Consider the following 24,299-nt stretch of genomic DNA (forward strand, 5'->3'; position numbering starts at 1 on the left):
CCCGTGCCTGCAAGGGAAGCTGGCACATGCCATGCCCTGGGACGGGAAGGATGCGGCCCAACCGAACAGACTGCGTCATCAGGCAGCAAGGTGTGGCTTCTGGACAGCGGCCACCAGACAAAAGGGGCCCAGTCCCTGTTTTCTTTTTTGTGGAGATGATGGCAATGAGCCTGACCATGAACAAACCTACCTGGGACACAGCAGGCAGGCAAGAGTGTGCCTCCTCCAGAACCCTGAACGTGGTAAACTAAGGTTAGTGGCTCGATGAAAATTCCAAGTCCCTGTGGACACTGTCATGGAAGAGACCCACAGTTCTTAACCCTCACATGCATCACATACTGCAGGGAGCTTGAACCACCTGCTGAGGTTCCGATCAATGGGCCTGGGGTGCAGCGCAGGCCTCCTCCTCTCCACAGCCTCCACAGGTGCAGTCGCGTTTTTGATGTGTCAACTGTGGCTACTAGCGCCGGGTATTCAATCAAACACTGACCCGGGGGTTGCTCTGAAGGTGTTCTGTAGAAGTGACTCAAGCCTGTGATCCGCTGACTGTAAGGAAAGAGATGATGCAGATGAGCCTGATTCACTCTGTAAGAGCAGAGCTGAGGATTCTGTGATGAAAAAGAAACTCTGCCATGGCCAGCAGCTTCAGCCCGTGTCTGAGAACTCCAGCCTGCCCTTCCAGATGGCCTAGCCCTCCACCAGCCAGCCCCAAATGCAATAAACCAACTCTGGGCAACAAACTTCTAAATATATATCTGCCACTGGCTGTTTCTCCAGTGAAGCCCTGGTTGATAACACCACAAAATTTTAATGGGCACCCTTGGCTGAAAACTGGGAAATCATTCAGGATAGCGGTTATGCCGAAGGGCAGCAGAAACAGTAACCCGAGGGTAGCTCTCATCCCCTCCGCCTGGGGTCTCTGTGACAGCAGTTCCTGCGGCTGTGAAACAGGGACCACAGCGTCTGCCCAGGCACCTTGCGAAGATGCGCTCGTGTACAAGAGCTCAGCGGCGCGGGACCGGGGCCCACCGTGCTCGGGCTCTTCTGGCCTCGAGCAAGAAAACGCCATCCAAACAGAAAATGAACCTGGCGTTCACCTCTCGGCTTGGAGTGGAAAGTTTAGGACTCTGTTCAGTCTCCTAAATATCCTCCCCCTACACACACGCCCTGTCTTCTACAGCAGCCAGGAGGACATCAGAGCACGCACAGGGACAGCCAGTGGCACAGGACCTGAGCTGGGTCACGCAGCGGTGGTAAACAAGAAACAAGGCACGGAGCTGGGCAGCGAGGAGCTCCAGTGTTTAAAGCTACGGACACGGGGAGAGTGGTGGAAAGCCTGCCCTGCCTTCCGCTAGCGCAGTCCCTTTTGGGGACTGGAGTCACCCAGGTTCTCCTCCGCGGCTGCGCAGTACGCACAATCCGCCCCCACCCCCACTGCGGTCCGGCAGACCAGTGCCCTCTGGTGGCCGCGTGCTACCGTACCTACTCCCGGAGCAAGAGCTGGTGCTGAAAAGAGCTCTGAGACCTTGGGGTTTACGGATGCTTTCTGAGCCACCCGTGCGCACGCACTCCAGGCCTCTGATGGACAGAGGGACCTGACGCTTCACCTGTTTACTTAGCTGCTAGCCATCTGTGCACGACTTCAGCCGCTCCTGTCACTTCTGGGTCTTTGGCCCCTCACCTACAGGACAGGAGGGTTCAAATAGGTTCTGTCTAATTTTAACACCTAGGACGTGGGATGGAAGTCCGGGGTTCTGTAACCTTCAAAGCTTTGGTAGAGGAAGGGGAGGCAGCCGAGGGTACCGGAGCCAGTAACTGTCACGGGGCCGGGTGCAGGGAGGTCTGCTTTGGATTTGGCGATCAGAACATGCATCCCCCACCTTTGGGTGCAACAGGGAAGCAGGGGCTCTACAGGGCATATTTAGGAAGAAGAGACAGGGGAGGAAATGTTCTCCATACAGTATTGGCTGGGAAAGCAGGAGAGAAAGTGAGGGTTGCTAAGATGAGGGAGATGGGTTGAAAGAGAAGTTTTAAGGGAAGGAATGGTCTCCACTGGCCTCGTTGACAGATTTTTCTCCGTGGGTAAAATGAACAAATGACTTTAGCTCACGAGCAGGGGAAGGAAAATTCCGGAAGAGCCTGTGGGCTTAGTGCAATAGTCTTCAGCCTGGGATCCTTTCCAGAGCACGGCACCTCAGGCAGCTTGGGTAAGGAAATCTGTTTCTAGGGCAGGGTAGCCCTAGACTTGGTCTGCCCACTTGTCCTGTCAATGCACCTTTCCATTTCTTTGCCCCTAAATGCTCCTTTCCTCTCATTTGTAATGGAAAAAAAAAAAAAAAAAAGCAGCTCTCTTAACAGGTTATAAACTCGGCAGGTAATAAAAATTCCTGGGGCTCTGGCCAGGCAGGCAAACTGGAAATTGGTGTTGTGAGATCTTCTGGGATCAAGGAACATATACAGCGCCCTGCCCACCTTCCATCTTAGGTGGGACATTTCCAGCTTAAAGTTTTAGAACTGATTATTTATCAAAAATGACAACATAGCTGTACATCACTATGTTGTTGATGATGGTGAGCATAACAAAAGGAAGATCTCTGCAGAGAATTTAACCACGGGAAATGTAGTTTCGCTTTACAGACACGTTTACTATAGAAAATATAGGATGATCAAAAAGACACACATAAAATTATTGGATCAGGATAACAATCTGCGAAGGAAGGAAAATTAACATAGGGCTTCAAGGCCAGAAGGGAGCAGAGTTTTTAAATTGCTTGTTCTTGTGTGCATTCAGTGGCACCTGGAAGGTAACAATAGCTATGGTGTTTATTTTCTAGTGGATATAGATTGTAAAGTAACGGTGATTTTATTCTAAAATGCAACATAGTTGTATGGAAATGTAGTCTTGCAATTACTCAAACTTCTGGTTAAGAACTTGTAGAGGGCAACTTTAACATATGTAAGAGAGTTCTTCATGTTTGAATGTTATTTTAGGGGTATATGAGCAAAAATGCCTGGTGGCCATTGGCATATCAGATGAGAGAGGAAGGCAGAGGGTCCCTTGTTTGTGGGGCTTCATGGACTCCTCAGGCATCACCAGGGGCAGCTCTACGGGCACCAGTTGGCACCAGCCCTCTTACATGCTTGACTTTCAGCTCAAGAGCTTGATTTCAAGGGAAGGAACCTGAGTGGCCTGGGTTGTGTTGGGTTGTGCTCAGAGGCAGAGGAGGGACACCACATCTGAAAGTTGTGCCAGGATCACTTGAAATATAGAGGGTGCAGTTTCCTGAAGGAATGCAAACAGCACTGGCCCACTGCAGACAAGCTCCAGGGGAAGCTACCAAGAAGTGAGAGGATAAACGACGGCTGGGGCATCCCAAAACAGGAGCCTGAGTTTAAGGAGAAGAATTAGACAGAGTGACCTTTTCATGTGTGGCAGGAACTAGGAGGGAAAAGTAGATGAAGATGCTGCAGAGTGTACAAGTGGGCTGAAAGATCCAAAAAGGAGGTCCAATGCATGGACCACCTGCTCAGGGTGAAGGGTAGGCTTGTAGGTTATATCTTCTCATTTATTGTCTTCTGCTTTTCAGGACTCTGTGTTAACAGTCTAATATTCTTGGCACATGACATAATCCATAACATAATACTACAGGCAGGGTGGTTTATAAAAAAAGAGATTTCTTCCTTACAGTTCTGAAGGCTGGCAAGTCTAAGATTGAGGGGCTGTGTCTGATGAGGATCTTTTTGCCACATCATAATAGAAGGCATCAAATAGCAAGATAAAGCAAGTGTGTCAGCTCCCTTTGTCCTTGTAAAGCCATTAACACCATTGTGTCCCTAGCCTGCATGATTTTATTTAATCCTAACTAGTCCCCCAAAGTTGTGTCTCCACATATGATCAATACATAAATTTGAAGATTAAGTTCCCGATGCATGACCTTTGGGAGTACATTCAAGCCATAGCATCAAGTAAAAGTTAAATTCTCTTTTCAGAGTGGTCTCTGAAGGAGTGCTGTTGGAGGAGCTCTGTATGAGGAACTGGAACATTTCCAAGTCATGGCACCCATGGTCCCTGGTGGTGACCCAGACCTACACACCTGAATGAGCTTCCATCCGCTCACAAGCACCTGCACATGCACCTGGACTGTGAAGTGATAGGTAGTTTGCCATGAGCGAGGCTCCTCATAGCCAAGGGTAAAGAAAGTCACAATTGTAATGGCTCCAAAATGAGCTGTATGGTTAAAAAATTATTACCAGATGATTATGTCCTCTCTCATACTTTCCCTAATCAAATGTATATTTTCCAGAATGCAACACAGGCCTCCATCTATGAAGGGAGATAGGAACACCAGGAATGTGGTCAAGGTTTCTTAGGAATGCTCAGAAAAATGTCTCTTCTTTAAATTGAACTATTAAAACATATGAGTCAGCACAAGACAAACTTAAATTGAGGTTTATGGTAGGCTCTTAACACCTGAGGCCAACCTTCATTCTAAGACATAAAATATTCCTATTTGCAAAATGGGTTGGGGATGTGGGGATGAAGACAGTGATGAAACCTACCAAATCATTCCCTTTAATGACATCCACCAGTGGGCTTAAAATATTCTATCAAAATTTAGAACACACATAACAGCTATTCCACATACATACACTTAAGGATATTTATAAGCTTTTTTATAACAGCAAAAGTTATGTGTTCATTGAGTCAGACAAATTACTTGCATAATAGATTATTATCCAGCCATTAAGAGAATGGAGGGAAGTTAACATGGAAAAGTTTCCAATATTTTAATTTATAAAATCAGGTGAGGACATATTAAGGATATGCTTTCTCATATGCTTCTGTATCAAAAAATACATATGTGATTAGATTTGTAAATACATATTAACATTTCTAAGAACCTACATAAATGCTATTATGATAGCTTCCAGTAGAGAAAGGAACAAGGTAGTTTGCAAAAAGGTGGGGTTTTTTGTTTTGTCCCAAATGAATATATTATCTATTGATACTTTTATAATAACCCCCCTCAATAAAAATGTGTCTTTCGGGGCTGGGGATGTAGCTCAGTGGTAAAGCACTTGCCTAGCAAGCACAAGGACCTAGATTTGATCCCTGGAACAACCCAAAGTCTTTGTGTCACTTGTGTACATATTAACAGTGAAAATCCATTTCTGTCAAGTTGACTAATTTCTGGAAATCCTAACCTGCAGTTTTTCTCTGTCTTAGTAGAACACTTGGCTTGGGCAAACCAACCACGCAAGTGGCCTCAGATTCATTTGAAAATGATGGCTTCGAGAAGAGATGACTTCTGCAAATCTTTCTTGTCTGAGGTGCTGTGATTATATGACTCAATGATACATATTTGGAAAAAAAATGCAACAAACTGAGGAGGAGAATCTGGATGTTTGTCAGATGGTGTGTTTTGTTGAGTGGCTAACACAACTATATACAACCACAGTGTCACAGTGTATTTCATTTCTTAACAACACACCTTACTTTCCCATTCTTTTATACTCCCACATCTTTGAAGTACCTGAGGAACAAACAAAGCAGATTCAACTGAAGAAATTTATTTACTTTTTTTCTAGGTACATAGATGACATAATTATAGACAAATTTTGATACATAGGAAAACCCTTCTGTCCACCTTTCTTTTTGCTAAATGAATCATCACAATATTTTTTACAGTTTTTAAAACAATACACAGCTTTCTTGGGCTGAAGCAATTGCAAGAACATATTGGTACTGGTATATTACAGCTACTTACAATGTTTAAGAACAGCAATGGAGAAAAATAAGTTATTTAAATATTGATTTCATATACAGAAAGTGCAATGTTGTTAGTTGTTATATAACTTGCTTGACAGTATTCTCAATTTAAAATCAAGATACCTTGGACTCAGACGATTATATTTTTTTCTGAACATAATATAGTACGCACATGCAGGAGTGACTTGGTGAACTGACCTCTCTCACTGCAGTTATGAAAGCAAACTTTGCTATGTCAAAGAGTGATTTCTACTAGACAAATCATTTCCAATTTCAACCACACCTGGGGTCAGGACAGAGAAAAGCGCCTCTGAGTAAGGCAAGGCTGTGAAAAGCTATTTGCTTTATTTGGGAATCTAAGTAGTAGTTGGGACTGGCTGCATTTCCTTCCAGACAGCTGTGACGCTACAAATTACACACAACGACATGTAAACCTACCTGAGCCAAACTGCTTTTCCAGGTTTCTTTTGTGCTTTCCAAAGACATTAATTTTTATCATTACTCAAATGCTGTACCAAACGCAACTGATAAAAACTAGATATTGCTAAAACTTACCACCTTCAACATCCACAGGCAGCCCCAAACCACCTCAATCAACTGTCACACGTTCAGGCTTTTCTCAGATCAAATTAAAAATTTAAAACAAAAGAAGATCAGACACTAGAGATAGTTTAGAAAAAAATTTAAAAGAAAGTAAAAACAACCAAGCCCTCTCAAATCAGACGTTCGTGCTAAAAATTATTTGTGGTCCCTGAATTTAATTTTCCATGCAAAGGCAATGATTTCCAAGAGTGATAAAAATATGGTTTGACATTTTCAACATCTCTGGTGCTAGTTTTACTGAAACAAAAGCTCTAGGCTGAGAACAAATTAAAACTGGAAAACTCCCATGCGATTTCTCCTCCTCCTTTGTTGCCTCTAACTTGACCTTCATGCGGTCTTCTGGCTCAGCTGAAATGAGCAGCAAACTCTGTCCGGAAGCCAAGCCAAAGTATTCCAAAAGCAAGAAGAGAAGCCTGTTTTATGTCCTCCACCTCCACCACAAATGACAGCTAGTGAGTGCTGTAGCTAGCCCGAGGACCTGCAGCCCTACCACCTTCCAAATGGGCTATGGCCACAACCTAAGCGTACAAATATTGCTGGAACTTTTTAAGAATTCCACAGAAATTCGGTGGCTTTGCCTTTTTATTCAGCATTGCCACAATTTCTTCACATGGCATCTTAGAGAAGGTAAAATTCATGGAAGAAACATATAACTTTTTAAAAATGCACACCAATGCATGAAAAAAATACATCACCTGAGAATGTCCTTTTCCTCAGAGACATGAATCTAGATATATAAAGCATGTAAAGATGGCTTTATAATTAATGAAACCACTTCTCCCACTTCCCTGAGGGAAATCATTTAATACTAGATGAAACATTAGAGAACTTTTGATCAAGGTCTTATGTTCAAAGTGTTTCTATTGTAAATGATCATATTTGATGCTTCAAATAGTGCTCATGATTAAGAATGTGAAGGAAAAATCATTTTGTAAGGAATGGAAACCTTAATATTGTCTAAATTTGCTATGTGCTAGAAAATGAGACATGAGACTAAAACAGGATATGATATGCTGAAATCAGTTGGAAAATAATTGAAAATATGCAATATTCAACACATGGCTAGCGTGGTGTTGGCTCCCTAACAAATCTGTTTGAACAAAAAGAATTATCTAAATAAGAAAAAAGGATAACAATATCTTAATTATACAACTAAAAAAAACCAAAAACAACAAAATTATACTATTTCCCTTTTTTGAAACAGCTTTCTGAAATATTTAACCCTACACTGGCTTTCTGCAAGCGCCACCTCTTAGCAGATGGCTGAATTTTGCAATGGACATGGTCAGGATTCCAAGTCAATACTGCTATAGTGACCAATGTGGTACAATACTGAACTGATTAAAATGAAAGGCAGTTACTACACTCCCACACCCACACCCACACAGATATCTTTGTCAATTTCAGATAACTTTTTACTAGGCTGCAGTTAGTTCAAACACTGAAAGCCAACATGAAATGCGTGCCTGACAGTCACCCCTACAAAACAAGCCATGTTAGGATGAGACAATTAGAAAAGCCAATTTTTGCTGAAAACATCCCAGACATGTCACATGGCAGTCTTAGGCTGAAGATCTGGAACTAGGGTTACAGGGTTGTGGACACTAGTTACAGATAACTGCTTGAAAGCTGATATTAAGGCAAATAAAAGCTGATTGCTAGAAAGCAATTATTTAAAAGTCTCTTGTTTACCTAAAGGAGAATAGGACTTTGCTTTTCCTGGTGCAGACAGATGTTCTAACTTCTGAGGAAGCGAGCATAGTCTATAGTATATAATAATTCCCGAGTCTGTTACTTTGGCCTAGCTAAGCCTGTCTGGCTCAGGCATGATGCAGGGTGACCAACACGGGAGCAAGGGCACAACCAGAAACAAGGCGCTCTGCTCTCTCCTCTCATACCCTCTGGGTGCCTTTCTTCTGGACCCGGTCAGTCTGCCCATGATGAAGGAATTGCATCAGCTTCACGAGCACAGGGAAAGGCTGGCTCTGGTCGGGGGGTCCATGTTGGGCCCGGCTACATGGCCTCGGGGCTGGGTGGCAGTTTGAAGAGTCTGGCTGCGGACACGAGCTTCCTGATGTGTCGCTCCTCTGTGATGCCGGCCTCTTGAAGGCAAGTGTGCGACAGAGAAGGCACTTGGCTCAGTGTGCTGAACCCTGCGTCGGAGAGGGTGCTGGTGTACATGGGCAGGCCGATGGAGATGAGCCAGTCTGACACGGACGTGATGCATCCAGGAGCGAGGGGCTTCCTGCAGATTTCGGTGAGCCCACCACTTGGGATCTGGATAAACACAGAAAGCAGAATCTAAAGAGTCTACCTGTGCTGCCGGAGCGCCACTTATGAGCGTGCGCCTACAAGAACAGGACTGAGACACAAGTGCTGGATTATAATCAGGAGGGACAATGCTGCGACGCTCAAAAATCAAGACTAGAATCAGGAGTTCTTCTCAAAAATGAAGCAAACTCTGAGGTGTTCTAGCAGGCACCGAGAATTAGAGCAATAATTCCATGGTCCAATTCCATGCTCCAAAGTGCAAGCATTTTTATTTTTATTTATTTATTGATTGATTTGTTTTTCTCCGGTACCGGGAACCGAACTCACGACCTTGCGCTTGCCAGGCAGGCGATCTGCCGCTGAGCTAAATCCCCAGCCCAGTGCAAGCATTTTTATATCCGGCTATTTTGTCTCACTATGCTGTTTGTCCATAAGAGATCCCTAAGGATCTGCACAGACAAACCTGTGTGATAGTGTGAGAAGGGATATTCAGTGGCTGGGCTTTTATAAAGTAGATTTTTCTATTGTATTTTGATCTTCAGTAACAACCAGAATGTTCAGTATTTAATCAGTATAGTTATAAAGAATCTGAACTACAATAATATCAAGTATTGGCTAAGACAGGGAAGTGGATATTTAAATTTGACCACCGGAAGCCAGGCACAGTGGCACACGCTCTGGCACCCTGGGAGGCTGAGACCGGAGGAGGGAAATTCAAGCCTAGCCTGGGAAACTTAAAGACTTAGCCAGACCTTGTCTCTAAATTAAAAACTCGAAACAGGGCTGGGAATGTAGCTCAGTGCAGAAGTCCTGGGTGCATGAAAAAGTTTTTTTGACTACTGGGTAACACCTTTCAAGAAGGTGATTATGTAACGTGTGAAAATTCCTGCAATTTTGTGCAGCATTGATGAGATGAAAACTTTTCGAAGTATACGTCCTCAGAAGTGACTATGGAAGTACACAATGATTTATTAACAAAGATATCCCTTGCTATATTATACAAAAATGTTTCAACAGTGTGGGATTGGCTGGGCTGGGGATGTGGCTCAGTGGTAGAGCTCTCGCCTTGCATGCACAAGGCCCTGGGTTCGATCCCTAGCACCATACACACATACACACAAGAAACAAACAATGTGGGCTTGGCTAAACTATAGAATATCTACCTACTGGAACAGTGAGAAATTGATAATAGAAAGGAACTCCTGATCTGACAGCTAAAACAACCAAGTTTCCAAACTGTGTTTACTATTATACATGTACACTGAAATGGCTACGCTTTTGCACACTGTGAAGTAAAAATCGTATATACTGAGGGTATATTACTACACATGAAGACAGTATAGAGTAGCTAAATCAAGTTATTTAACATATGCATTACCCACCTATGTTTATTTATGGTGAGAATAGTTAAAATCTACTGCCCTGGCTATTTTCAAGTATTCATTATATTATTATTAACCAATCTGACACAGATGTGATGCATGATCATATAGTGTAGCAGATAGTGTAGCAGATCCCTTGAACTTACTCTGCCTGTCTGAAAACATGTGGCCCTTAGAACTTTTTTAGAGGTTTTCGTGGTACTAGAATTGTGTTTGCATTTCCTTCTAAAATTGTATTTTAAAAAAGCATCTAGGTGCTAAGGGTGTAACTGAGAAAGCTTGCTGAGATGCAAGAGGCCCTGGGCTCAATCCCCAGCACCACAACATGACCCAAATTCAGACAACTCTAGGCTCATCACATGCTGCTTTCTCTCCAGGCATCTCTCCCTTCCAGGGCCACAAGCAGCCCCTGCCTAGCGAGCACCTGGCAGCTGCTCGCCACCAGCACTGTCACTAAACGCACCACAAAAAACTGAAGTGAGGGGCACCCGAAATGCAGGCTGCTCACCGCCATTCGGTGCTGCTTCCGAAGCAGCTTCACCCGGATCTGGTCCATGTTGGTGGCAATGTCCTTCTCAGGCTGGTCTAGGTCCTCTGCATATCTCTGCACCAGGGCTTCAGGGATCCCACAGCGGCCGTGCTGTGGGGAGAAAAAGACATGAGGTGTAAAGGTAGCATGGATTTTTTTTTCCTTTTTCTAAGATATGCTAAATATAAGATTGGGTAAGACATTTAGCTATAATAAAATAATGCCAGGATTTTTGAGATGAGTATATATTCTTTATGACCAGGATGGATGCTTTCAAGGGAATACATTTATGTCCTTATGTTCCAAATACTGAAGAGGTCTAGGATAACTTCTGAAATGTACTGAAGGCAGAAAATGACCATCCTGCATTGTTTAGGTAATGCCTACATCTCATTCAACCTGACCATTTTGCAAAACCCAATTCATCTGCTGTTGTTGACGCTACTTTCCTAAACTTCAGGACGAACTTCTACTCTACAGATATTCCACTGTTTGCCCTTTGTGAGACGACATCAGTGGGCCACATCTTAGAACTCTCCCTACTTTCACTTCAAAGTGCCTTACTCATGAAATATCAAGGAGATGGAAGCAAAGAAGGGAGGAATGTGACCACCAGCACTCATGCTCATAAGAATTTTGTAACAAGGACTTCCAGGAATGCATTATAATGGCACATGTAGTCCCAACCAGCTCTGTTATTGCTGATTTGTCTTCAAAGTCACTTTGGTACTGGTAGGTCTTTTTTATCTTTTTCATCAAATGAGAAATGATTCTTCACTATAGATCTAAATGTTTTTCATACAATGGGAGTTTTTATATTATCACTTCCTCCTTATTATCTAGAAATCACTGTACAATATAACTACTGTATTACATCTGAACAGGGTCCTGCAATTTTCAAAGTATGACCCCTCTTCTTGTATTTGCTCCCAGCCATCCACCTGAGGTACTTTACAGAGGTCACACTGAAGCCAGCTGACCTACAGGGAGTTGCAGTGGGGAGGCAGTCATGCTTCAACACACATGTCAGGTCAGACATGGATACTTGGACTTGGGTTTCTCTTGCCCACTAACCCATCCCTTTCAGGAACTAGTTCTGGTTCTGATTACTCTCTCTGCAAGGTACAGCTGCCAAAAATTAAAAACAAATGAGCAAGAGCATAAGAAAACTGTGAGGCTGCATTCCCATGTGACCTGGGACTGTGGTCTTTGGTCACCAGGGGGCTGAGTGCCGGACAGGCAGAAGCCACTGGCAGTGGGTCACCACACTTCCAGAACAGCCTGTTCCAGGGCCACCTCCAGGGCAGCTTTGTGGGGGCTTCATGTTCCCTGGATGCCTGACAGGCAAAAGCAAAGGATCATGGGGTTGGGGAGCCCCATGCCTCTGCTACCTTATCAGAGTACGGCTCTTCTGTGAGGTCAATGCCTTCGGCAAGTAGCTTGGTCTCGGTGAGCAGTTCCAGGTCGACCCCCCGGTTGCAGGACACCTTCCTGCTCAGCGCCGGGCCCAGCTTCACACCATGCTCCTGCAGGCTGGCACTCTCGGGCAGCTCCGAGAGCCACGGCGGAGGCCTGCTACATGACGGGCTGCCAGGCTCCTGCCCCGAGGGAGACCTGGACACCTGTGCTGAGGGACCATCAATAGGGCTGGCCTTCTTCACTGGCAAACATGGAGCATCTGGGCTGGTGAGGGTCCCTGCAGGGCCCACAGGAACAAGGTGGAGCCCATTGGCAAGGCGTTCTCTGCTCTTTTTGGCAGGAACAGGTGGAGGCTGTGAAGAGTGTTTTGGCTGTGTCCTTGCCTCAGGGACCCTCTGTTCTGTATCTACTCCTTCTTTTATGCCTGGGGGATGGTGGGTTCCTTCAAAATCATGTCCTTTCCTGTGACCCTCAAGAGACGTCCTTGTTAAGCTGTGCCTGACTCCAGGAAGCTGAGTCTCATAGTTTCTGGGCAAACACTGAGGAGGTGAAGTGCCACAGGAAGAGGCTGCGGGGGGGCCTTCAGCTTTCCAGGGCGTCATCTTCTGAGAGTCAGGACATCTCTGGCTTTGGGTCAGTAGGGAGGCATTGTTGGCAGCAGAATCTCGCCCTGGAGGTTGGACCTTTGCAGTGGGGGCGGACGTCTTCTGGGGCACTTCCGGTACAACCTGAGGAGAGGCGTCTGTCCCCTCAGTAGGCACATCTTTTCCAGCATCAGGCTGTCCCTGGAGGTCATCCAGGGAGTGGGATCGGGGCCATGCCTTCACAGTCTGGGGGCCCTCCAGGGTCTCACAGCTCCGACAGATGGAAACCGGGAGGCTTCTTCGGTCTTTACTCACACCAGTCACACGAGGTGGGTCGCAGTGCTTGGAGGTGACCGGGGCACCACCAAGGCCCAGCCTGATCTCCTCTCCCTGCTTCCGAGCATCCACTGACTTTGTTAAAGGCAAGGTCGGGTAGGTGCCCAGCTGATTCCTGTGGAAAGGCTTCAAGCTGGACTCAGTTGATGACTTGGCAGGTAAGAGGCCAGTTTTCTGAGTCTTGCCTATGAGACAAGGGAATATTTTACAATCACACTTTAAAGCAAATCAAATTGACGCATGAAAGTGTATGAACATAATGACCATCTTCAATGTCCACAACCCGTTCTGAACTGCACTTTTATTTTTAGGAAGAATTCTTAGTCTTACTAAAGGACCTATGGAGAAATGAAATTATAATTGGATTATGCTACATTAGGCATTAAGAGACTTAATGTCTTTTCCTACTTGCAAGCAATGTAGAAGATGGTCAGTCATCCAAACCCTATTTGGAAACCACACAGATGGAATGTTTGTTTGGTTACTACAATTTCCCAAGGTCATGGCTGAAATGGAGAGGAGCACTGGTTCCTCTCAAGAGCTTCTATAAATGATGCTTCAAAGGAGTGATTAATGAATACTCAAAATCACACCTTCTTCCAAGCTGCTCCCCTGTAATAAATTTACTGAGAACCAACCAGACAATTTTGATATAGACCAGTAAACAAACTGAAGTGAGTGGCTTTGTCAGGAGCCACCTATAAAATGCTTCTATGGTTCTACGTCCCAGCAAAGCAAAGCCCTGGCTAAAATGAACTGTCCGCCTGATAAGTGAAGTCACCAACCAGGCACATGACTTATTTATCTGATAACTGTTGACTGGTATTAACTGCTACTGCTGCTCAATAAGCTTTACTGAGAACATGCTCTCTTATGGGACAGGCACTGTACTAGGGGAACACACATTAATTAACTGTCCCCGGTTTCACCTTCTGTTAATAACATGTTTGTTGTGGTCTTTGACATTGACAAATGCCAGATGTGAATGCCCCAGGAAATGAAACATTTGAGTGAAGTGATCCCATTACGTGAGGCTTACAGAAAAAGACTAAACCTACATTAGGTTTGGAAGGTATAAAGAAATGGCTGGCTCTAATCTCTAGAAAGCACCTATGTTGTTAAAAGTAAGGTTTTCTTCCTGATTTATTGCTTAGTTAAACATTTTTACCTACATGCCCAATTATTCAGTCTTGCCCCTTCAGTATATAAAGCAGCAAGAGAAATCAGGCCATAGACTGATTTGACTGGGAGGAGAGAGAAATGTTGGGTGGTGCCCATCCAAAGAAGGAAATGGGTACTTTGGAATAAAGGAGGGGCATTCTTTGATAAAATCTCTGTGTGTGCTGCACAGATGAAAGAAAAAGACAGAGAGAAAGAAGTCCTGAGGCCATGCTATTATAGAGCTTTCACCATTATTACCAGGGCAAAATCAGATTCTGCAATTTACGGACTTCTACCAAACTCACTCTAATTCCAAAGTGAAAATCTGCAATGTGTCACATCAAGCATAAGGCAGACCCTGAGACTGAGGTATAAGAACAGTGGCATCTAAAACTGACTTCATATTAGCGATTCCATCCTTTCCGGTAGGGCAAAAATCAACTTGTGAAATATTTTACATTCAGCACAGGACAGACCTGGTCAAATGACATTTGTCCTCCTTATGAACAGTAACTTGAGACCTCAAACACTGCCCATCTGTATGCTCCACACTAATACGCACCAGCATGCAGGCATTTATTCACAGGTTATTATTTTGTTGCTACATGGAGATCAGTAGCCTAGTGTTAGTACTGAATACACTGGCCATACTCCCATTTTTTCCCCAGAAAAGGGAAACACCTCTTCAGAAAACATACCACATTAAAGTTTAAAAATTGGTTGAAAGAGCAAATTCTTAAAACTTCTTTATTGTAAATTGTAGGAATACAGTGCAAACAGAATTGTGGAATGAATTCTGCTACCAGAATCACGGAAAGAATTAAGTTCATGAATCAAGGTACCACACTGTATGACTTTCCTTTCCTTTACCTCTCCATATTGTCATTTTCACATTCTGCTTAAACTGGAAAGATCCCTGGATTTGCCTTGAATTCAAAACATGGTTCACCATCTTCTTTCATCTAGTTCTTCAGCAGGTGCATCTGAATTCTTTGGGCATTAAAAATTCTGCCTGTGTTATCTGTAGAATCCTTATCAATCCAGCACAGTTGGAATTAATTTTCTGAAAACTTTTGGCTATGGAAAGTGTATTAACAGAAAAGCCTTCTGGACCTACCTGAGGATTTGATGTTTACCGCAATTGAGGATGTACTGTGACCTTAGGTGGGATTTATGTTCCATCATGACCTAGGCTACCTGGGACTGAGCACCTCATTAAAGTGTGCACCCTGGGCACCTACTTGACTCCCGCGGTCCTGATTTTGTTGCCCTAAATGGCTTTCATGTTATTTTTTAAACCTTGATTCACAGTAAGAGACACATTTTACATTCATTATCCAACACACATACACACACGCACATCCCACTAAAAGATTCTAAGTAACACTAGCAATACTGATCCTTGCCTTATGGGATGCATACTGATATTTTCTACACTATTTCTTTCAGCAAACTCCTGTCCACGATCTACTAAATTTACTGCCTACCCTATGAATTGGGATCTACAGCTTAAGAAAGGTTGCTTTACTAGGTGCTAATGCTATGCTAACACACAGACACATAGACGGGATTCCAATGACAGCTAAAAACTCTCAGACCTGAGCACTTTTCCACAATGGCCTTCAAGTGCTCAACAGAGATATAGGTCAAGTGGCAGCACAAGCCCTTGGCTATTGTTTTTAAATCACAATGATGAGAATTTTGAGGTCACATCAAACTACAGAGCTCCCCTGCCCCGTAACATTTAGCCTGCCTGACCCACTTCTTCAGAAAATGCTGCTTCTATCTGAGGCAAAGAGGCTTTCTGGAATTCCTCATGGACTAGTTTCTGCCCATCAGGCCAGGAAAGCCGCAAACAAGGCAAGTAGCTTCCGTCTATCTTCTCCCAGCGAACCTGCTTCTGCCCTGAGCCTACAGCCAGGGCGTGTGAGACACGGCTGCTGTGTGGCCCTGACGGATGGGCTACCTGGTAAGGTGTTCACCTGCTGGACCTAACAGTTCCCAACACTCAAACGTGGGTTGTTACCGCATAAAGCAAAGGGCACAGGAGACACACAATTTAGGCTTTATAGTTGCGGGTATTTCAGACAGAATTTATTAACCTTACGCAGCAGCCAGGATGAATAAACACAGGGGCTAACTGGAGAGCAGTGTGAGAGGAGGCTGCAAATGGAAAGGTGATTACCTGGTTCATCATAGGAAAAACAATCTTTTGCATACAATTACGCTCTGAAATCAGAAACTGTTGAACTAACTAGGTTCCTGAGGGGCCGTGCCGCCATTACCATTTTCCAGGTTCTCGCTGCTCTCGTAGCAGCCCGAGTCTCTTGGGGAGCGTCCACTCAGGCCCTGGCTGTCCACCAACAGCTTCTCCTGGGACCCAGACTGGTCACTGTTACCTGGAGAAGGGGAACACACGGCACGGAATCACAGAGGAGCAGAAGCAGAGGTCCCCACACCGGACAGATCCCAACTGCTTCATCCAGGTACTGCCATCTATTTTTAAGCCTTAAACTTTTAAAAGAGAACAAATGATTGTACGGTAAATAAGATGAAAACAAACTTGTGAAATCAGGACATTTCAAGTAAAGTACTGATCACACGAGGATACAGTTGGATATAGTTGGAATACGTCGACACCTTTCAAGACAGCCAAACGGGGACTTGAGCCTGTGTGGAGAGGAGGAAGGTAGGGAAGGTGTTAGCAGCAGGATCAGCATCACAGACCCCTTGCAGTGAGGACACCAACAGTGAAGGGCAGAGTGAATAAATGCAGAAATGCCCTTCATGGATGGGTCAGGCCATGTCCTTTCCAGAGATCTGTAAAACATGTACTTCAAGTTATTTATGTTACCACCTCTCTAAATTTGGAAGCTTACATAAAAATATCCAATATCAAATTTTATTAGCATTTAAGAGCTTTCTGCTTTGGAGACAGGATTTCACTGTGCAGTCCAGGCTGGCTTAGAATAAAACTCGAGCTGGACTCAAACTCGCGATCCACCTGCCTCAGGCTTCCAAGTGCTGGGATTACAGGGATACTACCACACCTGGCCTCTAGGAGCATTCTTAGTCCTAGGTAACCTAGGCTGGGTCTTGTGTTACCTCAGCAAGTCAGGTTGGCCAGAAGAGGCAGAGACGCTCTGGCAAACCTCCTTTTGTTTCTGCTGTCTGGGTTGCCTAGAGTTTCCCTTCTTCTCTGCCTTCTCCTGCTGTCTTGGGCCTGCATTTCTATTTCTTGCACACAGACCTAAGAGTGAAAGCTCAGGAGATACTGCAGCTGTCAATCCTGGCATGTCCACCTCACCGGATTCATTAACACCTAGCAGGTTACACAGGGTGCATCTGGGTGGGTTACAGACGAATAACTTTGAGTACTACCCCCGGTCCCTGGCCCCTTTCTCTCCAGCGCTGTTTTCTTGCTCTGCTTCCCGGTCACCACGAACCAAGCAACTTTGCTCCATCAAGCCCTCTGGCCATGAGATCTCCACTTTGGAACCAGCCAATCATGGACTGCAACCAGGAGCAAATTAAACCTCTGCTTCTTCATGCTGCGGCTATTGGGCATAGCGTCTCAGTGAGCAGAAAGTGACTAATGCACACCATGACTTGGTAACTGAGCAGGAGATACACTTAAGGCAGATGACTGAGAGCTGACTATCCTCCTTTGGAGGAATCTTGTTAAAGAGAAGTGCCGTTATTTGTTAACTGGATCTCAATAAAATGGAGGGGAGAAAAAAATAAGCAAAGTCTCAGGTGTGTCTGCTGCGGGCATCTGCTCAGAGGAAACCTGGGGGAGAACGCTGTGGGCTTTGCCTCTCTCAGTCCCTGTGCGTGTCCTGTGAGGAGCACGTGGACCGTATGTGGAGCACAAGGGCCCCCTCAGAGCATCTTCACGCTGTCATGCGGACTAAGTATGTGGTCACATAAAACGGAAACCAACAAAACACTCTACATAAAATAGCCAGTTCCAACAAGTGGCCTTCATTTATTTTCCTTTCTCTTCGCCTCTCACCCTTCTGCCCCCAACCACATACACAAAGAAAAAACAACCCAATAAACCAGAAATATGATGCCTGTTCTCAGGTCATCAAAATAAACATGTGCGGAGGAAGAGGGCTGCCACGGTACACGTGTGCTATGGGTTCCTCGTGTCCTCTCGTGACTTTCTGTTTGTATTTCTCGCAGGGAAAGCTTCCGTAACACAGATCACTACTGCAGAGACCGTGGCAGAATAAGTTCTTCGATTAGAAACACTAATGAAGAGTGCTAATTGCTAAGTGACTGTTGACACATGGACACATTAGAAGCCCATGAACAAACACTGTCACCCCCACACCAAAAACTGGAACATTCTAGACTGATGCCCTCATCGTGTGGGGTGAGCCTGTGGCCTCACAGCAGCCTCTATTCCAGCCTAGGGTGTTATTTAGGAAAATGATACTTATGAAATGATGGCTTTGAGCTCCCTGCTACAACCCAGCGGGAGGAACTGGTGTTCACAATCTCTGGTGGCAACAGTTCAGCGCGTCACAGAAGCCAAAGCTGACTCTGGAGTGCAGACTGATGTGAGGGAAGCAGAAGCCATGGAAACGCAGGCTGAATCTGCATTTGGGGGACCTAGCCTCACCCGGCAGAGCAGGGCACCTGGATTGTTATGGAGAGGAAAAGGATCAATCCCTCCTCCCATCGCCTGAAAAACATAGTCCAACTCTTAGTCATGTGCATACAGCAAAGGCATTTCAAATGTAGTCCCTCTAAGTATCTGATAACTTAGAGGACCACAGTAGTTTTCTGTCAAACTAAATTTTGTTACATTAGAAAGACAGGGTCTTGTTAAGTTGCTAAACTGCCCAGGCTGGGCTCAAACTTGTAATCCTCCTGCCTCAGCCTCTGAGAATATTGGAATTACAGGTGTGAGCCACCATGTCTGGCCTTCTTAGTTAGCATTATGAGGAATAAAAATATCCTCCTTCATAATGTCCCTGGCACAAATATCAGGATGTAACTCTAGGACAAGGGGTCTGGGTCAACATGGTATGAGACACACTAGGCCCAGAGGCCTGCTCTATACTCAGGAGCTACCTGTAGTCGGTCCTCTGTTTGGGTGAGGGAGGAAATGTAGTGGATAGTGCGTGGAAGCCAGCCATTTTCCATGGTTGAGGAAGAGCAAATGGGCTATGTTATAGAGCAGATGTGGTTCAGGAAAACAGGTGAATATTAATTTATAGCAATACGGCTATACTGGGCACTGTCCCATGTCACTGACGCACAACATGGCCATAGACCCCAGGGTGTCTCTTGGGAGACATAAATACTAGCAACCTCGTCATAAAGCAATACTAAGTACACAGTTCCCTCCAAAGCTATCCCTGAAGGCTACCTGTTTACCCAGGCTCAGACATCTATTTCACAGTGTGTCCCTCTATGTTATCAGTGAATTTAGAGGGAATACGTTTTAAGCAGAAATGAATGAAACAGCACTAACGTGCTTGCCTCTAAGTCCCCTGGGTCTGATGTACTGTCAGATGCTCTGCCCCTCATAAAGTTAAAAATATCATCAACTAAAAATGCACTTAATATACCAAACCCGCTGAGTGCCCTAACTTACTAGCACAGGACAATGCAGAGTACAGCCTGTTCACCCTCCTGACTGATGAGCTGCAGCCTGCTGTCCCCGCCCACCTCATGAGACAGCACTGGAGCAGGCTGCATATTGTAGCCCAGGAAAAATTCAAAGTATGGTTTCTATTTCACTATGCTTTCACACCACCAGAAAGTCAAAAACTCCTAAGCTGGGGATCATCCGTAACGCGGACTCTTTTCCTTTACCATTAACCATTGTTTTGGTGTGTCTTTTAGCAACAGAAATGCTATTAGCTACTGATACCTCTGAAGCAAAGCACTTGAAAGAAAATGCATTTGAATTCGGTAACTGGAAAGGATACCACCTTCATGATGAACAATTTCAGGAATGTTTGTGATGTGAGATTAAAGAATAAAGAGCAAGATAAGACCGGGTTAATGGAGCGGTGGATAGGATCCATTCAACAGACTCCATAAAAGCTGTGCGCTCCCTGAATTCTGTGCGTATGCTGTAAAACTAAGCTATCATCTAGTTTCGTTTGGAATGCTTCTGCTCCACATACTCACTTCAGAGACATTTCCTGTTTCTTTAATGGAAACTGATTAACTTCAGCCTGTTCAATAAGGAAATAACTCATGATTTTGAGACATAATTGACCCTTAGCTGCACAGGAAACTCCCACTTTTGTGCCCAGAGACCCTAGTGACCTGCTGAAGCCTGCACATCCCAACAGCCCGTAGGTCCACTGGTTTCTTAAACAACAGCAGGTCATTCTCTCGGGCCACGTGATAGAGGATAATGACAGCGTTATCCTCTATCATCACCTAGTCACATGCCAGGAAAGCTGTCAGGGCTACAAAGCGTTGTTTCACTTCCATGTTAACAGGAACGTCTGCTCTTGGAATTTATATCCTTGAGCTATCTAGCATACGGTGGACCCTTGACTTAGGAACTCGATTCATTCCTGAGGGTTAGGTAACTCAAGTTTTCAATTGAAGGCTCAGGCTCCTCTACACTGCCTTCAGAATCTCTCTCCTGCACACAGCAGATCTCAGTGTCCTTAGAGAGACACTGGCCCAGGATTTCTCAATTGACCCCCTACAGGAAAGGATGTTGTGATGTCCCTTCCAGAACTCTTGAAGGGTTAAATCTGTATCTGAGACCATCTGGAAGCACAAGCAGCCAGCATTCAGGTCATAACTCAATGCTTCAGTCATAAGTTAAAACTAAAATTCCGGTCATCAGCCAAGTTGTTCCCATGTCAGGCTGATCGTAACTTGAGGGTCTACTATAGTATGAAACTGACTTTAGTTTTGGAAAGAGCAAGACAACGTGAGGGACTCCAAGGACATGAACACTTTACTCTTCTTGGTAGTTTATAGAGACCTGCTGCTGACCAAAGACTGTGGCTCATGTACCAGTGACCCTGAGTATGTGCAGGGACTTACTGTCATATTCCTGTAACAGCTCTACTGCCGTCAAGAGAACAGCTCTGTGCTCCGGGTCTCTGATATTTAGTTCGTCCAAGTCTTCCTCCTCCAGGAGCTTGAAGGTGTCCAAGTCTTCGTATCCATTGAACAAGAAAGTGGGCATGTGCTCCTGGGAGGTGCGGAAAGAGGACCAGTGGGAATCAGCAGCTCAGCCCTGTGATACAATGCCAACTACTAGCCTCAAACCTCTCAGCTCTTTTTGTCATTTCTATGCTAATCAAGATTATCATCATTTGTAATGCATTCTATGCCTTCCAGCCCCCCAGTTCAGCAGGCAGGCAGACTGTTTTACTAATCACAGGTTAAGAAGATGTACAGTACAGACTGTGATGGGTTCCATGTCATACCTGTGCCCTTGATATGGACTAAATTCCTTTACCACCTTATGGCCCAAAGGGAGAAGGCTCCTCCTTCATTTACAGAGGTACGAACATTCAACTAGGCGGGCCCCTGAAATATCTCAGGAACAAGAGGATTGAGCAAGAAACAGAATCCCCCACTGCAGACCCACATGCCAGATGCTGGGAGTCCTGGCGAGAGGAGGTGGGAAGGGAGACACCTCATTGGCTCTGTGGAGCTGACTGTGTGGAAGGCACTAGGTTTGTGTTTACGGCCTTTGTTACAGCAGATTTTGATCTAGGGCCTAGACGACCACCCACAGAGCAAGTCAAGGGCAACAGGAAAATACTGTGACTTCTTCCACAGGATGGCTACTCCCCTCACTACCGGGTCACACTCGTTAGATGACACAGATCAGCCCCTCGCCTGGCCTAAACCTGCCCTCCCCTTGCTAGTTCAGGAGCAGGAACAGGCAGTGAGGAAAAGTGTGAGAAGAGTAAGAAGGGACTGACTTTCAGGTTGATCCGGTCCAAGAGATCCTCCACGGATTTGGGCTGGGGAGGTCTCCCTTTCCTCCTCCTCCTGGTGGGGCGCTTGGGCTTCTCCTCTTCCTCATTTAGCACATCCACGTAGATGAACTTGAAGGTGCCGACCTTGTTGTTCAACAGGCCCATCCAGGTCCCCATGGGCGGTTTGCTGATGATGTCAATGATGTCTCCTTTCTGCGGCCCAGGGAACACAGATCTTTCCGTTAGGTGCACTTTGAAGCGCGAACAGTGAGTCACAGAGGGAAACACGGCAGAACTGGGGTCCCGCACATGACCTCCCTGAGCCATCAAGGCAGGACATGACAGGGAGTCTGGCAGAGGCTGAAGAGAGCACTTGGGACTGTGTTGGATCCCACATGGGCCCAGGTCACAGGCTGTCCTCCTTCCTTCCTTCCGGCTCCTCAAGGTCTGGGATGCTGTGCTGTCTCCCAGCCTGGCTCTCTAAATACTCTCTCATCACCCCAAGAGCTGCTGCTTCCCAGAGAAAGTACTCCCTATGACTCACAGGGTAGTGGCAACCCCTGCCCTGTGGTCACTTGCTCTGTGGGACTCCATCTTCAGGTCCCTCATAAACATCTCTGTTCACACACAGAAGGCAGTCATCCATTTGTGCATGGAGAACACATAGACACTGGGGTGTGGGACCACAGGAGTTCTAGAGGGAAGCTGGGGTGAGAGGACAGGGCCCAGGCGTGGGTCATGAGGGAGTAACACAAGCCCTTCTGTCCTGACCCCTGGGTCGTTCTCAGTTTTGTCTTTGCAATGAGACAGGGGATCAACAGCAGTGATCACAGCCCGGCATCCAACAGTACAGAGGAAAGAAAGAAAAGGGTCCAGGTGGGCTTCTCTGACCCCTGGAGAGACCCACCTTGAGCTTGAGCGAGTCTGTGTCATAGGGACTTGGGGTGAAGTCGGTGTGCACCCGCGCACGCCCACAGAAGGGGCCCCGGTAGGGCAGCTCCTCGTCGTCACCGTCTTCTGACTTGACGCTCTCCCTGTTGCTGGCAGAGGAGTCAGTGGTGCTGACTGTCTGACCACCTGTGCGGGAAACACGGGAAGGAGGAGGCTAAGTATGGATTTCCCACATGACAAAGCGGGAAGGGATGGAAGGTACTGCAGATTAGGAAAGGGAGGCCCAGCAACGGGAGCTGAGCCCCACTACCTTGGGTCAGAACCAGAAGAGGAAGCACGTCTGACTTCCCACTGACTGAGTTCCCAATCAAGGTCGCGATGGCATAGCACACTGTCCTCATGATCAAGGAATCCATGTGACATGGGGACTCCCTGATGAAGACACCATAGTACCGGACACCTGCCTCTTCCTTTAACATCCAGGACCTCTTATTGGTACAGGACACTAATGCTACCACATTTCACAGACCAGGAAACACCCTTTAGAAGGTCAAGGAACTTGCCCAAGGGTAAGAACTTGAGAGCAGTGGACTTAAACTTGATGCCTTCCCATTTACTATTTGGCCAATACCAACCACCCTTTGGGCCTAGGGCAGCTGAACCATACTTGTTACCAGTGATGTTTGTAATCAACCCTCCTTACCTTACCGGTCACCTTTATGCGCCTTTTCCCTTAGCTTATCTGCCCACTTTTCTACACCCTTCCTCTCAGATGCATTCCTTCTCTGTCCCAGCCCAAATCACCCACCCCTCTGTGCCACTGCTTGCATCTATTACCAAACGAGTCCGACTCGAGGTGCAGGTATTTTGCAGGTCTGGTTCCCTCTCACTGCACCCTGAGGAAACTTGGTCTCACCAATCACTGACTTGCCTCAATTTCAAGCTCAACACAGGTTTGATTTTCATTCCAAAGGAAATTACCTGCAATTACAAACTGGACTTACTCATTGAGCTCTGCCCACTCAGAGAGCTCCGAAGACTTTCCACAGAGCCTCCAGCTTTGAGCTTGGGTTTGTCCATGTGTTCAGAGTCAGGCTGGGCAGAGGCTGGGGAGCCCGGCATTCCATTGAGCCCTGAGTCCTGAAAGGGTTAAGAAATTAAGTCTCACAAGTACGCAGGTGTTGTTCTGCAATTCTCAGCAGTGTGGGTTTCAGCTCTATCCATCAAATTGACTTTCATAGTCATACTTGATTCTAAGTCCTTTTTTTTTTTTTTGAGATAGGATCTCGCTATGCAGTTCAGGCTGGCCTTGAGCTCACTTTGTAGCCCAGGCTGGTCTCGAACTCACAATGATCTTCCTGCCTCAGCATCCTAAGTGCTGGGATTACAGGCGTGTGCCACCATGCCCAGTTTGATTCTAAATCCTAT

General features: G+C 45.7%; 1 protein-coding gene across 1 annotated transcript in view; it reads right to left on the reverse strand.

Annotated features, from left to right (window-relative positions):
- Positions 1 to 5,551: 5,551 nt before the first annotated feature.
- Sash1 (SAM and SH3 domain containing 1) overlaps positions 5,552 to 24,299 on the reverse strand; it is a gene marked incomplete at its 5' end in the record, with an annotated part of 178,140 nt that continues 159,392 nt past the window's right edge. The window contains 8 exon segments of the mRNA XM_013517361.1: positions 5,552 to 8,650; positions 10,535 to 10,666; positions 11,947 to 13,079; positions 16,341 to 16,454; positions 21,091 to 21,241; positions 21,984 to 22,193; positions 22,888 to 23,057; positions 23,876 to 24,011. Of these exon segments, the coding sequence (XP_013372815.1) occupies positions 8,387 to 8,650; positions 10,535 to 10,666; positions 11,947 to 13,079; positions 16,341 to 16,454; positions 21,091 to 21,241; positions 21,984 to 22,193; positions 22,888 to 23,057; positions 23,876 to 24,011 (2,310 nt within the window).

The sequence above is a fragment of the Chinchilla lanigera genome, unplaced genomic scaffold, assembly GCF_000276665.1.
Source record: "Chinchilla lanigera isolate Chin_1 unplaced genomic scaffold, ChiLan1.0 scaffold00038, whole genome shotgun sequence".
Lineage (NCBI taxonomy): Eukaryota > Metazoa > Chordata > Mammalia > Rodentia > Chinchillidae > Chinchilla > Chinchilla lanigera.